This window comes from Dendrobates tinctorius, unplaced genomic scaffold, assembly GCF_039654945.1.
Source record: "Dendrobates tinctorius isolate UK_male_01 unplaced genomic scaffold, ASM3965494v1 ptg000023l, whole genome shotgun sequence".
NCBI lineage: Eukaryota > Metazoa > Chordata > Amphibia > Anura > Dendrobatidae > Dendrobates > Dendrobates tinctorius.
This window is the reverse complement of record NW_027361691.1, coordinates 5,556,668-5,572,092: the sequence shown is the minus strand read 5'-3', so window position 1 is coordinate 5,572,092 and position 15,425 is coordinate 5,556,668. Positions and strand designations below refer to the sequence as shown.

The following is a 15,425-nucleotide window of genomic DNA, read 5'->3' as shown; positions in this document are numbered from 1 at the left end:
TCAATGATACAATGCAACAAAGACCAAATCGTATTGGTCCATCAGAGTATAATCTGGTAGACAACATACCTATGGTTGTTGTTGATAGTATATGAGCCAACTCCTGGAGAAAATTAATATATTTCCTCCCGGGAACCTCCAGTTTTCAGTCATAGGGATCTGGAAGCTGCTGGCTTTCAGTCATGGGGAGGTGGAAGGAGCAGTAAGAGCCATTGCTCACTGTACTCTGAGCAGCGACTGTGATCACTCCTGGCCACATTGATTGACAGCTCACTCTGCGCACACACATACGCTGCAGAGCGAACTTTCCCTCAATGTCCCGGGGACCAGTTACAGCCGCCGCTCAGAGTACAGTGAGCAATGGCTCTTACTGCTCCTTCCACCTCCCCATGACTGAAAGCCAGCAGCTTCCAGACCTAAATAAGTTTATTTTCTCCTGGTATCCACACTTTCTGTAAGGTGGCTGGGCAGCATTGTAATGCTCTTTACCTGCAGATTAACCTTCTATTTGCAGGGAAATAGCATTTTCTGAGGTGACAGATTCACTTTTAAAGCTTTAGCATACAAGACATTGCGGAAAATTGTAGCTTCCAGCTTTGTGGGAACAGTTTAGGGAAGACCCTTCTCTGTTCCCCATAACTGTGCCCAATACACAAGGTTCACAATTGCATGGTTGGAGGAGTTTGGTGGAAGAACATGACTGGTGGCACCGTGGCACTGAACCCAGACCCCAACCCCATCCAACAACTAGACCTGAGATTGTAACCCTGGCCTCCCCCAACATCAGGGTCTGACCTCACAAAATATTCTTCTGGACGAAGGGGCAAAAACTCCAACAGACATTTGCAAAGAGTGGGGGTCGTTATATCTGCAGAGGGGCTGACTCCATATTAATGTCTATGGATGTAGAATGGAAAGTCAGAAAAGCTCCTGGAGGTGTAATATGGAGGGGGCACATATTTCTCTCCATATAGTGTGTATTAGAAATCTGCAATGATAATTCTATTATTACTTTTCACTCTCCATTTGTTACCTTCCTTCACTACAAGGATTGTCAGTTTTCTGTTCTCCGGCGAGGACTCTTCCACATCTGAATCTTTGATGTGAGATGAAGGCGATGTGGGCATTTTTTTTTTTTTTGGATTGGCGCTTACCCTTTAATCTCCTCGCTTTGACACACAGTGTGAATTATTCATACCGCTCGGTATACAGAGTGCCAGAGGGGTGGAGAGGAGGAGACATCGCTTTAGAGAAGTCAGATTGCTTGGATTAATCATGTATTTCTTTTATACTCAGAACCTACCGCAACTGTGGGACTTCTGTGTTCGTTAACGAGGGTGCGGAGTCATAGGATCCTTCCCATTCATTCATCACCATTGTACATGCCAACTCTTCTGGAGGAGGCTCCTAGGAATAAGAGGGGATCTCTAGGACTCCTGGAACAGTTGGCAAATCTCCCGTATGCCCCCACGTCATACTGTCTTCTCCCAATTACTGTTTTTCTCTCCACTCCCAGGCGCCATTGCCTCTTGGCACCAACCATTTTTGGGATGTTGGAGGAGATAGGAGTGCAGGAAAATGGAGAGGCAACTGGTCTCAGATCGACATAAAAGTGGAGGCCTGGTCCAGGGTCTGTATAAAGAATCGGGCTAGGGACTTTATAAAAGCCCTATTAAAATGAAGTGTTGACATGAACCTATCTAGTACCAAAGACCACCAGGGAGGTCCGAATGCGATTTTTCTCTCCCTTCTTTCCTGTTGGTTAATCTTGGGCGAATGTCTTAATAATGAGCTGTCTGCTCCCTCTCTCCATTACACGCACAGTAACGTGTCCAAACATAAGAGATTATTAAGATCAAAGGCAGGCGAGACATCAGAGCCGGTAAAGAGAAGATAGAACAGTGCGGTGGTAAAGCACACGACTTATCTGCGGAAACTCCGACTGATGAATTCTAATGTGAAATTGATCATACCCCTGAAAATTTCATCGGAATTAAGTATTAATACGATAGATTTATGGCAGCCTCAGTCTTTCTATCTCCTCTACCTGTGGTCTGGACGGCGCAGGATGCAGAAGCGTCTTATGAGGCACACGGGGAGTCATTCCCATTCCATAAACCATGAACATTACTGGACATACTATTCGCAACTATGGTTGACTAATTAAGGATTATTCACGCTTCCCCCAGTGATGTGATCATTGGGTGCCGATGGTTGGTGAGGTCATGATAGCCGGCGGTCTACCATTAAAAAATGGTTAAAAACATCTTTAAAAAATTACATCATTTCAATTCATGGCATCTAGAATACAGAGTGAACAGTGGGTCGGCTTCTTGTAGAAATGAGCCCATGCAAAGACTACAACCTCAACCCACGACCCAATGAATACTAATGTCCCATTATGGATGAAGGATCTCATAGTCCCCCAGGTCACGGGTCTCCACAGCAAGTCTCCTGGACATATGGGATTCTTCTGGGGCCTCTGCATGACATCCCTGCACAGGTTCTACAACCCCCATCCAGGACCCATTATGGATGAAGGATCTCATAGTCCCCCTGGGGTCTCTGCGGGACATCCCTCCACAGACTCATGCTTCCCACGTCTGGAGTTAATATGCAGCTCGTCTTCTGTAGATTCTCAGAAATGTCTCTGAGTGATCAGAAATGTATTTATGAGTGAAAAGGAGGTGACACGAGAAATGGCAAAGATTATAATAGTGCGGCAGCGTTATAAAGCGAGCAACAGCTACCACTCACTCCTGTGTATATAACATGTATACAACAGCCAGAAATGGCTGATAACAGAGTACAATGGACTGTATTCTCCTGATTGTGGGTCTACGGTTACTACTGTTTATTACCTCTAATAGGGCACAGGGAAGTAATGGAAAGGACACATCTTCTTGGAAAGCCGCCCCAAAGAGCTACAGGGCCTTTAAATGACCCAGACATCTGCTTTTATTTCCATGCAATGCTTAATTAAAGGGATATTGGAAACTTGGGTGTATCCACAGGGTGGTGCGGGTTTTCCTTGACTTTGAGAGAATCGGGGTCCCATCAGCGGTGTCTTTTCCCTACTGTAGTCTATGAGACAAACAAAAGGAGCAAAGCAAGCCGCTCCCATAGGCATCACAGGAGAGAACGTCACCCAATACAGCATTGATTCCAATGGACAAAATTGGTAAATTGTGGGACTCCTTCCTCTCATCGGCTGGGGGTCCTATATCCTATAGACGTTGGAATACAACATCTGATTGTGGGGGTCCCAGCAGATCATGATCAGGTCACTTCTGTGCTAAGCAGAGAAGCTTCTGATACGGTAAGAAGCAACGTGCAGGGTCTATGGGCGGCTAAATGGCTGTAATGCTACTTGCTACCATTGATGATACCACTATTGTACATTAGAAAAATACCGTAATAGTGTGAAGACTTTTGCATCACATTTTTTTTTTGTTAATGTACCGTTTTATGTACACAGCTCTCATGCAGACCTATATGTCTCCATGGTTACAGGCTACAATCAAACCCTGTGTACTCAGATTCCTGCACTCACAACCCTACTACCCATCCTCTACTTCTTCGCTAACCACATTTAAGAAGTGGGAGACGGATGTCAGGGAGACTGCTAGCAGAGGTATCTAGAAGGCTGGATCCAGGGATGGCAAAAAGCTTGCAAGCTGGCTCTTTGCTTAGAAAACCGTCCACTTCTGATAGATTGCAGAGGTGGCCTGTAACTTAAGCAGTGATTAGTAAACCATAAAATTAAGAATCCCTTCTTTCTTGAGACTTGATGTGATTTTTCATAAGAAGTAAATGGAAAAGTTGCTGATTTTTAAGCAATTTTTAATTTTACCCATTTATAATCATGAGAAAACCCCCTTAAAGTTTTTGTCCACTACTTGGACAGCCCCTTCTGAATCCCTATGTTTCCGCCTTTTAACATAGCAACACTTATATACTTACCTCTGGTGCCGTCACTGTTTCAGAGGCGTTGGCACTAGCTTTCTCAGGCCTTCGCATAACAATGTTATGTCACGTGATCCCTGTGGTCAGTGTCACGCCAGCCCTGGGAGAGCCAGTGGCGACACTGCTCTAAGGGCACTGTCACCAGAGGTGAGCATAAGGTATTATTATCTTACATGGGGGATTCAGAAGAGGTTGTCCGAGTACGGTAGTTAGCTATTTATTTTTTTCAATGAGGCTATGTTTCATATTTGGTGACTATGTAACCAGTATTAACTGTAGGGGGCACCATCCTTTTCGGACTAATAAACAGTTTACTCCCGTCATTTTTCCATCAGTTCCGTTAATGCGGCGGCCCGTGTAATGGCTCATCTTCTCTGGCATCTGATAGTTATGGACGGGTCACTTGGCTAATGTTTTCTAATTTGCTTCTGCTTTCATTCCCTTTCCAGAGTACGCTCGGTTTGAAGCAAAAATCCATGACCTACGCGAGCAGATGATGAATCACAGCATGAGTTCTGGGTCCGGCTCTCTGAAAACAAACCAAAAGCGTTCCCTCTATGTGCGGTAAGTGCAGGCCCAAAAAAACCCCTTACAATTCATTGCAATTTGATTATTCAGATAAAAGGTTTGTTACAGTGTATCAGTGTAGATCCTTTGCCTCCAATCTGTTATACTCCAGCTGTTACAGAACTACAACTCCCAGTATGCCCAACTCCCAGTATGCCCTAACATCCTGAACGGAAATATGCTTATTAACATTTCAAGAGGACCTTTCACCACCTCAAGTGTGTCACCATGTCAAATTTGGCCATTTTTTACTCTTCATAGAATCATAGAATCGCAGAGTTGGAAGGGACCTCCTGGGCCCATCTGGTCCAACCCCCTGCTCAAAGCAGGATTCGCTAAATCATCCCAGTCAGATGACTGTCCAGCCTCTGTTTGAAGACTTCCATTGAAGGAGAACTCACCACTTCTCGTGGCAGCTTGTTCCATTCATTGATCACTCTAACTGTCAAAAAGTTTTTTCTAATATCTAATCTGTGTCTCCTCCCATTCAGTTTCATCCCATTGCTTCTAGTCTTTCCTTTTGCAAATGAGAATAAAGTTGATCCTTCTACAATGTGACAGCCCTTTAGATATCTTCTTTTATTCCCGCTGCTCCTCTGAGTGTTCCGTTTTTTGTCTTTCTTAATTCCGCCATACGGTTCCAGAGATATGAACCCTTTTTTGCTTAGTGTTAATTTTTACAGTCTTTGTCAATAGGGCGTGGCTCAGGGTTCTTCGGGGGCATGTATTTAGGCTGCTTTGCATAATTACCCTGAGAGCCACACCCTCTTGGTAAAACCCATAACAAGTAGCACAAAATAATAAATAGTAGCCCATATCTCTGGAACCGGGGGAGCAATGGGCATAAAATAAGAGCAAAAATTGGCCACTTTTGACCTGGTGACAGATCCTCTTTAAATGGAGGCCTATGTAAATAGCTTGTGTCCGGTCCGATGGGCCGTGTTTCTTCCTTTTTCTCTACCCCATCCGTGGCCCCTGTCCGCGATCTTTTCCGGTATTAGAGTAGTTCTTCTCCATAGTTTGCGCGTGCGCAAAGAAATCTTGCTTCGCACACGTGCAGTATGCTTTGCCCAACTGCAGGCAAAGCTGAAAATCATTACTGCGCATGCGCCGGTACACTATAGCGAAATACTTCCGGGACATAGTGTACCGGCGCATGCGCAGTAATGATTTTCGGCTTTGACTGCAGTTGGGCAAAGCATACTGCACGTGTGCGAAGCAAGATTGCTTTGCCCACGCGCAAACTATGGAGAAGAACTACTCTAATACCGGAGAAGATCGCGGACAGGGGGCCACGGATGGGGTGGAGAAAAAAGAAGAAACACCGCCCATCAGACCGGACACAGGCCATTTACATAGGCTTCCAACTTCCGGTGACAGATTCCCTTTAAAGGCTGGAAACCTTCTCCTTATCTGGTCTGGCTTATACGTTATAGGTGGTCTCCAACCTGTTGTACTTAAGCTATTGCAAAGCTACAACTCCCAGCATGCCCTGACACACTGAGCCTAAACAGTCGCCATTTTGCCCAGATAATTCTTCTAATGAAACCACAAAAGGTGTGGTCTTTATGCAAACCTCATCCCAAAGTGGGTGTTCCCACTACTCGGGGGCCGTCTCAGGGGCAGGGTCTGAAAGTGCCGATTTCGAGCATGGATTGGAAATATACCCATTTGCATCAGTAGACTGAACCCGTCCTGGTCTAGTCCTGCCGATTCGTTACAGTGTGTCAGTCTTGTATTTATGCCAGACTGAAGGACGATGAATATTGGCAGTGTTACTTTTTCTAGCCCGTGTTTCACCCCGGATAATACTTCACATCTGTCAGTCTATTTCTCATTTAGTCTGAGTATTCGGTTCATTATATGAAATGTCAGGAGGGTGCGGCGTCCGGTAAGAGGGGAAGCCGATACTGAATGATAAAAGTTTAGTCTCCAGCTTGTCCTGTCTGCAGGGCGTAGGGAACGTGGGATGTTCTGGAATCTTGAACAACTTGTTAAATTATTGACGAAAGGTTCGCGAGCCAACTCCGGGCTGTAAAATTGCCGAAATCTCATCTCCTGCCTGTGGCAGAATGATAAGGTTACTTGCTGTGATCCAATTATAGTTGGCTCATCATATGCTTTTGGGGACTTATTAAAGGGAAACTCCAACAGACTCATAAAATCACCCAAACTCTCCCCTTATCTTGCCATCATTATTTATACTTCTCTCCCCACATCCTTTCCCATAACATTTCCTACCTGATATCTGGTCTGTAGCGGTTAATTTTTGGTAATTACATTGTCCCATAAGCCATCACGCTTTGTCCAAGTGACACATAAGGAGCTGGAGCGAGATTATTTCCAACACACGCTATACTTATATAGATCATTCCAAATTGTCAGTTGGATAGTAGGTCTGAGAAAAATGCACAGGAGAGGCCACAGACTGTGCTTTGTGCAGCAGCATGCAGCATGTCACAGGCGGTGTGCAAAGCCCAGCCCCTTGCAGGTAAGGCCCGCGGTAAGTGCTTCACTTGCATCATCTGTAAAGAAAAGGAAGCTGCCAGCGAAGATAACAGAACACACAGTGCTAAGAAAAATGCACAGGAGAGGCTGCAGACTGTGCATTGTGCAGCAGCATGCAGCACCTCACAGGAGGCGGTGTGCAAAGTCCAGCCCTTTGCAGGGAGGGCCCAAGGAAATTGGTTGTCTTACATCTTCTACAAGAAAAAGGGAGCTGCCAGTGAAGATAGCAGAACACACAGTGCAAAGAAAAATGCACAGGAGAGGCTGCAGACTGTGCTCTGTGCCGCAGCATGCAACACCTCACAGGCAGTGTGCAAAGCCCAGCCCCTTGCAGGTAAGGCCCGCGGTAAGTGCTTCACTTGCATCATCTGTAAAGAAAAGGAAGCTGCCAGCGAAGATAACAGAACACACAGTGCTAAGAAAAATGCACAGGAGAGGCTGCAGACTGTGCATTGTGCAGCAGCATGCAGCACCTCACAGGAGGCGGTGTGCAAAGTCCAGCCCTTTGCACTGGGAGGGCCCAAAGTAATTGGTTGTCTTACATCTTCTACAAGGAAAAGGGAGCTGCCAGTGAAGATAGCAGAACACACAGTGCAAAGAAAAATGCACAGGAGAGGCTGCAGACTGTGCTCTGTGCCGCAGCATGCAACACCTCACAGGCAGTGTGCAAAGTCCAGCCCTTTGCAGGGAGGGCCCAAGGAAATTGGTTGTCTTACATCTTCTACAAGGAAAAGGGAGCTGCCAGTGAAGATAGCAGAACACACAGTGCTAAGAAATATGCACAGGAGAAGCTGCAGACTGTGCGCTGTGCAGCAGCATGCAGCACCTCACAGGCGGTGTGCCAAAGCTAGACATTTGCAGGAAGGGCTAGAGATTATTGGATAAAAATAACTTTACATCATCGAGAGAAAACTGGAAGTAATCTGGAGGATACTGAACAGCAGAACAAACAGGGCTAAGAAAAATGCACAGGAGAGGCTGCAGACTGTGCCCTGTGCAGCAGCATGCAGCACCTCACAGGCAATGTGCAAAGTCCAACCCCACGCCAATAGAAGAGATGATTGGTCGACAATAGCTGTAAAATATATGACTTTAGGTTACAATATTCTAACCTAAAGTCTATTCAAATCAAAAAGGCAAAGCCCAGATTATTGCTTCTTATTTCCCGTAGCTGAAATCGCTGTGCAGTACTAAAGGTCTTTGATCGATTTATCAAGTGGTGGTGGTCCAAAACAATGTACTCCTTTTCACACATGTATCTGTAACTTTTCCTAGGATTATTTTGGCTAGATTTCTATGGCAGAGGCGAAATAGCCATGACTTTTTGTAGCCCTGTAGACTACGTGTAGAGGTGGACAGTGGCTGGTCTATAAATACTTCCATCGAGGTATTGATTGACTTGAGGATGTGGACGCCAGTTTGACCAACCTGACTTTTTTAGTGGCCAACAACGAAGGATTTTCACAGACATCAAAAGACGATAACCTACCAAAAAAGCTCATTGGCTTCTAGGACTTCTCCAGCTTGGTATTAGTAGGACCATAGTTGGGCCACCAAGACATCTGCTCCAGTGATCTTCTCCAGAACAAAATATAAACTGGAGGGCACCATCACCAAATGTCTGTCATATAGTTGGGATCTACCAGAAGCATGTAGAAAACACTAGTACACAAGTAGGAAAAAAAAGACATGCTGAAGCGGAGATCACCAAATGTATAATACAAAAATACAAATTTTAAATTTGTATTTTTGTATTATAGTTTTGGTGATCTCCGCTTCAGTGATCAGGTGACAAGGGCAGGCTGAGAGAGGTTCAGAAGGATCTGAAGTATCTAATCAGGCAGGGAAAGGCTAATTATAAGAGAAAGATTGAACTGAAATTGTCACAGAAAAGGATCCATGAAGTCTGGGAGGGTCTAAAGTCTATATCTGGGCATAGACAGACTGTCTCCAGGATGGTTGTAGATAAAGAGGGGCTTAATGAACTTAATCTATTCTTTAACAGATTTAATCACACACTGGCTGCTCCTGCCCCTGCATACCATTCACACCTCTCTGCTACAATAACCTCACCCCCTGCTGCAACTTGTCAACTGAGCCAGGGTCTGTTCTTCACAAGTACCCAGGTTGCAAAAGAACTGAATAAGATCAAAGTCTTGAAGGCTTCAGGTCCTGACGGCATCAGTGCAAGGCTAATCAAAACCTGCGGGCACCAGCTGATTGAGATCATTACATATCTGTTCAATATGAGCCTGAGAATGGGTATAGTACCACAACTGTGGAAATTATCGTGTGTGGTACCAGTTCCGAAGAAACCTTATCCGAAAGACCTTAATGACTATAGACCTGTAGCATTGACATCACACCTGATGAAGGTACTAGAGAGATTGGTTCTCACACGTCTCCGTCCTCTAGTGAGCTCTATATGGACCCTCTCCAGTTTGCCTACAGGCCGGGCATTGGTGTGGATGATGCCATTATCCACTTTCTAGATAAGACTCTCTCTCACCTGGAGAAACCTGGGAACACTGTGAGAATAATGTTCTTCGATTTCTCTAGTGCTTTTAACAGCATACAGCCAGGTCTACTGAGAGACAAGCTGGGCCTTGTTGGTGTGGACCTCCAACTCTCCACTTGGATCCTTAACTACCTCACGAACCGACCTCACTTTGTAAAGGTTCGGGACAGTGTGTCAGACACAGTGATCTGCAATACAGGGGCACCTCAAGGTACAGTTCTTGCCCCTTTTCTCTTCACACTGTACACTGCGGATTTTAGGTGCAACTCATCTAGCTGCTACTTGCAGAAGTATTCTGATGACTCTGCAATAGTAGGCCTCATCACAGGAGATGAAAGAGAGTACAGAGATACTAACCAAGCTTTTGTGGAGTGGTGTCAGAGGAACCACCTTAGGATTAATTCCGGGAAGACCAAGGAATTGGTGGTGGACTTTCGCAAGGGCAAAAATCCACCAGTAGTGGTGAACATTCAGGGAAATGACATTGAGATAGTCGACACCTATAAGTACCTTGGTGTGATCCTCAATAATAAGCTTGACTGGGCCCATCACTTGGATGCAGTGTACAGGAAGGGCCAAAGCAGGCTTTATCTGCTCCGAAGGCTGAGAGCCTTCGGAGTTAAGGGGGTTTTACACTAAGCGATATCGCTAGCAATATCGCTAAAATGTCACTGGTTTTGTGACGTTATAGCGATATTGCTAGCGATATCGCTATGTGTGATACTTACCAGCGACCGACTCCCCCGCTGTCCATCGCTGATCGCGCGAGAATGTCCGGCTCCATTTCTCGTCGGGCGCTTCCTGCTGAGACTTCCTGCTGTGACGTCCAGCGACGCGTGGACGCGGGCGGGAGGAGGTCAGGATCGCTGTGTGTGAATGGTAAGTATCGTGCGCTGCGTCGCTGCTGAATCGCTGTGAGGTCTTTCTGTATGAAAGCTCACTAGCGATCATTTAGCGATGCACCAGCGATCCTGACCGGGTGGGATCGCTGGTCGGATCGCTGGTGCATCGCTAAATGTAAAAGGGCCTTTAGAGGGGCACTCCTTGCATCCTTCTTCAACTCTGTTGTGGCATCAGTCATCTTCTTTGGTGTGGCGTGCTGGGGTAGTGGCATATCAACCAGGGACAGGAATAGGCTGGACAAACTGATTAGAAGGGCCAGCTCTGTCCTGGGATGCCCCCTTGACCCAGTTCAGGAAGTAGGCGACAGGAGGATACTGGCCAAGGTGAGCTACATGGTGCAGAATGATTCCCATCCCATGCATGAGACCGTGACAAAGATGTGCAGTACTGTCAGTGACCGGCTACTTCATCCTAAATGTGAGAGGGAGCGCTATCGAAAGTCCTTCCTTCCTGCTGCAGTTAGGCTGTATAACCAGCACTATCCAAAACGGAGAACGACCCAAACAGAGAACTGATAGATCCAAAGTTGTGACAGTCCGGTTACATTTTTTTTTTTTTCCGTATATGTACCTACCTACTGTCAATGTAATGTTGCTGCTGTAATGCTCTGAATTTCCCCATGGTGGGACGATTAAAGGATTATCTTATCTTATCTTATCTCCTCCACTGGAGCAGTCTTGTCTTATTGGCCAATGGAGAAGATGTACAGTTGTGCTCAAAAGTTTACATACCCCGGCAGAATTTTTGCTTTCTTGGCCTTTTTTCATAGAATATGAATGATAACACCAAAACTTTTTCTCCACTCATGGTTAGTGGTTGGGTGAAGTCATTTATTGTCAAACAACTGTGTTTTCTCTTTTTAAATCATAATGACAACCCTAAACCTCAAAATGACCCTGATCAAAATTTCACATACCCTGGTGATTTTGACCTGATAACATGCGCAGAAGTTGACACAAATGGGTTTGAATGGCTAACATCCTCACCTGTAACCTGTTTGCTTGTAATCAGTGTGTGTGCATAAAAGCTGAGTGAGTTTCTGGGTTCCTGACAGACTCATGCATCTTTCATCCAGCCACTGACATTTCTGGTTTGTGAGTCATGGGGAAAGCAAAAGAATTGTCAACGGATCTATGGGAAAAGGTAGTTGAACTGTATAAAACAGGAAAGGGATAGAAAAAAATATCCAAGGAATTGATCATGCCAGTCAGCAGCGTTCAAACTGTGATTAACAAATGGAAATCATGGGCTCTGTAAAAACAATACCACGGTCAAGTAGACCAACAAAAATTTTGTCCACAACTGCCAGGAAAATTGTTAGGGATGTAAAGAAAAACCCACAAATAACATCAGCTGAAATACAGGACTCCCTGAAAGCTAGCGATGTGGCTGTTTCAAGATACACAATAAGTAGGGCTGCATGGTTGAGTCGCCAGAAGAAAGCCATTACTGCGCAAATGCCACAGAGTATCTTACCTACAATACGCAAAACAGCACAGAGATAAGCCTCAAAACTTCTGGAGCAAGGTATTTTGGAGTGATGAGGCCAAAATTGAACTTTTTAGCCACAACCATAAACATTACATTTGGAGAGAGGTCAAAAATTCCTATGATGAAAGGAACACCATTCCTACTGTAAAGCACGGAGGTGGATCGCTGATGTTTTGGGGATGTGTGAGCTAAAAAGGCACTGGAAACTTGGTCAAAGTTGAAGGAAAGATGAATGCAGCATGTTATCAGCAACTACTGGAGGCAAATTTGCAATCATCAGCCCGGAAGCTGCGCATGGGACATATTCCAACATGATAACGATCCAAAACAGAAGGCCAAGTCGACCTGTCATTGGCTACAGCAGAACAAAGTGAAGGTTCTGGAGAGGCCATCTCAGTCTCCTGACCTCAATGTCAATGAGCCACTCTGGGCAGATCTCAAGTGCGCAGTTCATGCTAGACAGCCCACGAATTTACAGGAACTGGAGGCTTTTTACCAAGAAGAGTCGGCAGCTTTACCATCTGAGAAAATAAAGAACCTCATCCATAACTACCACAAAAGACTTCAAGCTGTCATTGATGTTAGAGGGGGCAATACACGGTATTAAGAAATGGGGTATGTAAACTTTTGATCAGTGTCATTTGGATGTTTTGGGCTGTCATTATGATTTAAAAAGAGAAAACCCAGCAGTTTGACAATAAATGGCTTCACCCAACCACTAACCATGAGTGGAGAAAAAGTTTTGGTGTGATCATTCATATTCTCTGAAAAAATGCCAAGAAAGCAAAAATTTTCCCGGGGTATGTAAACTTTTGAGCACAACTGTAGCAATTCATGAGTATCAAAAGAACTGGATCACCTCCCCGTCCACATGATCCCCGACCGAAGAGTAAAATGAAGACCATATTCCCCATTATCCGGAGAAATGCAATGGAAATAATTCTCCCGGACACAATTCTAATGTAACCATGAATTAGAAAAATAAAGGACCACATTTTTGTAGGATGTTATTTCTGAAATTCCAACACATGGCGGAGTTTTTCGTCTCGCCTCCTGCTTTATCATGGGCATAAACAAGCGGCATAATTACCATTTTCATAATCGTCTGGTGCAGTAAACACAATAGTGACTTCCATGGACACTTAAAGAATCAATAGGTTTTTTCAGCTCTCGGTAAACACAGTCCGCACCGCTGCCCAATAATTCTCCCATCGCTGAAGCATGAGATTGGATTAAACAGAAAAAAAACTTTGCAGTTCAACCGTAATCTTCTGCTATTTGCTTTTCTTTTTACATTATTTTGTACACAGGGACGACCCATGACTGACTGACCCAAGGCCTGGGGCACAAGCTGAGAGTCACGGACCCTCAGCCGCAAAAGCCCGTGACTGCCAGGTACATAATGCTTACATCTAGATGACGCTCTCCTGGAGCCCATAGACCTCTATTAACCTCTGTCTACCGGGCAGGTAAACAGTACACTGGGATAGATAGATAGATAGATAATAGATAATGGATAGATAGATAGATGATAGATAATAGTTGGATAATACACTACTGTTCAAAAGTTTGGGGTCACCCAGACAATTTTGTGTTTTCCATGAACACTCATACTTTTAATAATCAAATGAGTTGCCAAATGAATTTATAATCTAGTCCAGACATTGACAAGGTTCGAAACAAAGACTTTTATTTGAAATAATAATTTTCTCCTTCAGACTTTGCTTTCGTCAAAGAATGCTCCCTTTGCATCAATTCCAGCATTGCAGACCTTTGGCATTCTAGCAGTTAATTTGCTGAGGTAATCTAGAGAAATTTCACCCCATGCTTCTAGAAGCCCCTCCCACAAGTTGGTTTGGCTTGATGGGCACTTTTTGCGTTCCATACGGTCAAGCTGCTCCCACAACAGCTCAATGGGGTTGAGATCTGGTGACTGCGCTGGCCACTCCATTACAGATAGAATACCAGCTGCCTGCTTCTTCCCTAAATAGTTATTGCATAATTTGGAGGTGTGCTTTGGGCCATTGTCCTGTTGTAGGATGAAATTGGCTCCAATCAAGCGCTGTCCACAGGGTATGGCATGGCGTTGCAAAATGGAGTGATAGCCTTCCTTATTCAAAATTCCTTTTACCTTGTACAAATCTCCCACTTTACCAGCACCAAAGCAACCACAGGCCATCACATTACCTCCACCATGCTTGACAGATGGCGTCAGGCATTCTTCCAGCATCTTTTCAGTTGTTCTGCATCTCACAAATGTTCTTCTTTGTGATCCAAACACCTCAAACTTGGATTCATCTGTCCATAACACTTTTTACCAATCTTCCTCTGCCCAATGTCTGTGTTCTTTTGCCCATATTAATCTTTTCCTTTTATTAGCCAGTCCCAGATATGGCTTTTTCTTTGCCACTCTGCCCTGAAGGCCAGCATCCCGGAGTCCCCTCTTCACTATAGACGATGACTCTGGCGTTTTGCATGCACTATTTAATGAAGCTGCCAGTTGAGGACCTGTGAGGCGTCGATTTATCAAACTGCAGACTCTAATATACTTGTGACGACTCCTGGAGTGGACCCTCTGCACGTGGGGTACAGAGCGATTGTACGGAGGTACGGAGAGTACAGGACAATACAAGGCATGTACACGGGAGTGCGTTAACTACAGGATAGTGCAAGGCGGGTACACTAGAGCAAGTATGGCGTGCACAGACAAGCACGCCCGGGTGCGAGCAAAGCAGGGCGCGTGCAAAGGAGCACGTCAGAGTACAGAGTTAGACAGAACGTGAGCAGAGAAGTATGTCAGAGTGCAAGGCTAGGCAGAAGGTGTGCCGGAAGGCACAACAGAGTACAGGAACAGAGGATGTGCCAGGAGGCACAACAGAGTACAGGAACAGAGGATGTGCCAGGAGGCATCACAGAGCACAAGTCAGAATACAGGAACAGAGCATATGCCAGGAGGCACAACAGAGCACAAGGCAGAGGACCCGAATACAGCGCACAGCCAGGCAAGGACAAAGCAGACCAAGCCAGGAAGCACAACAATAATCAGGCACCTCCCATAGGAAGAGGTAGCCTGATATAGCAAATGATCACTAGGACTGCCGGGTTAGGTCCTCCAATACCATAGAGAGGACAGGCCCAGAGACAGAGCTGAGAAGAGCGCGTGTATGCACAAAGAACATGGTGCAAACATGAAACTAGGTACGAGAGGTGCGCGTGTGCACCCGACGGGACCCCCGGAGCGTCCGCGGCTCCGGAAGAGGTGACGTCAGGACCGAGGTCCTGCCCCCAGGTGAGAGCGGCGTGACAGGTGGCGTGACAATACCCCCCCCCTTTATGCCCCCTCTTAAAGCTGGAGAGGAACTTAGACAGAACCTGGGGTGCCTGAACATTCTCCCTGGGTTCCCATGACCTTTCTTCAGCGCCAAAACCCTTCCAATCAAATAAGAACAGGGTTTTCCCTCTTACCTTCTTC

The 15,425-nt window shown here is 45.5% G+C and overlaps 1 protein-coding gene across 11 annotated transcripts in view; it reads left to right on the top strand.

The window, feature by feature from the left end:
* Window positions 1–15,425, top strand: part of DLG2 (discs large MAGUK scaffold protein 2) — a 1,750,933-nt gene that overhangs the window by 1,614,904 nt on the left and 120,604 nt on the right. For all 11 annotated transcript variants that reach the window (XR_012231010.1, XM_073569196.1, XM_073569195.1 and 8 more), the window contains one exon: window positions 4,416–4,530. Coding sequence is in view for 10 of the 11 variants with exons in the window: in XM_073569196.1 (XP_073425297.1) it covers window positions 4,416–4,530 (115 nt within the window). In the remaining variant the exon portion in view is untranslated. The remainder of the gene's footprint in view (window positions 1–4,415; window positions 4,531–15,425) is intronic.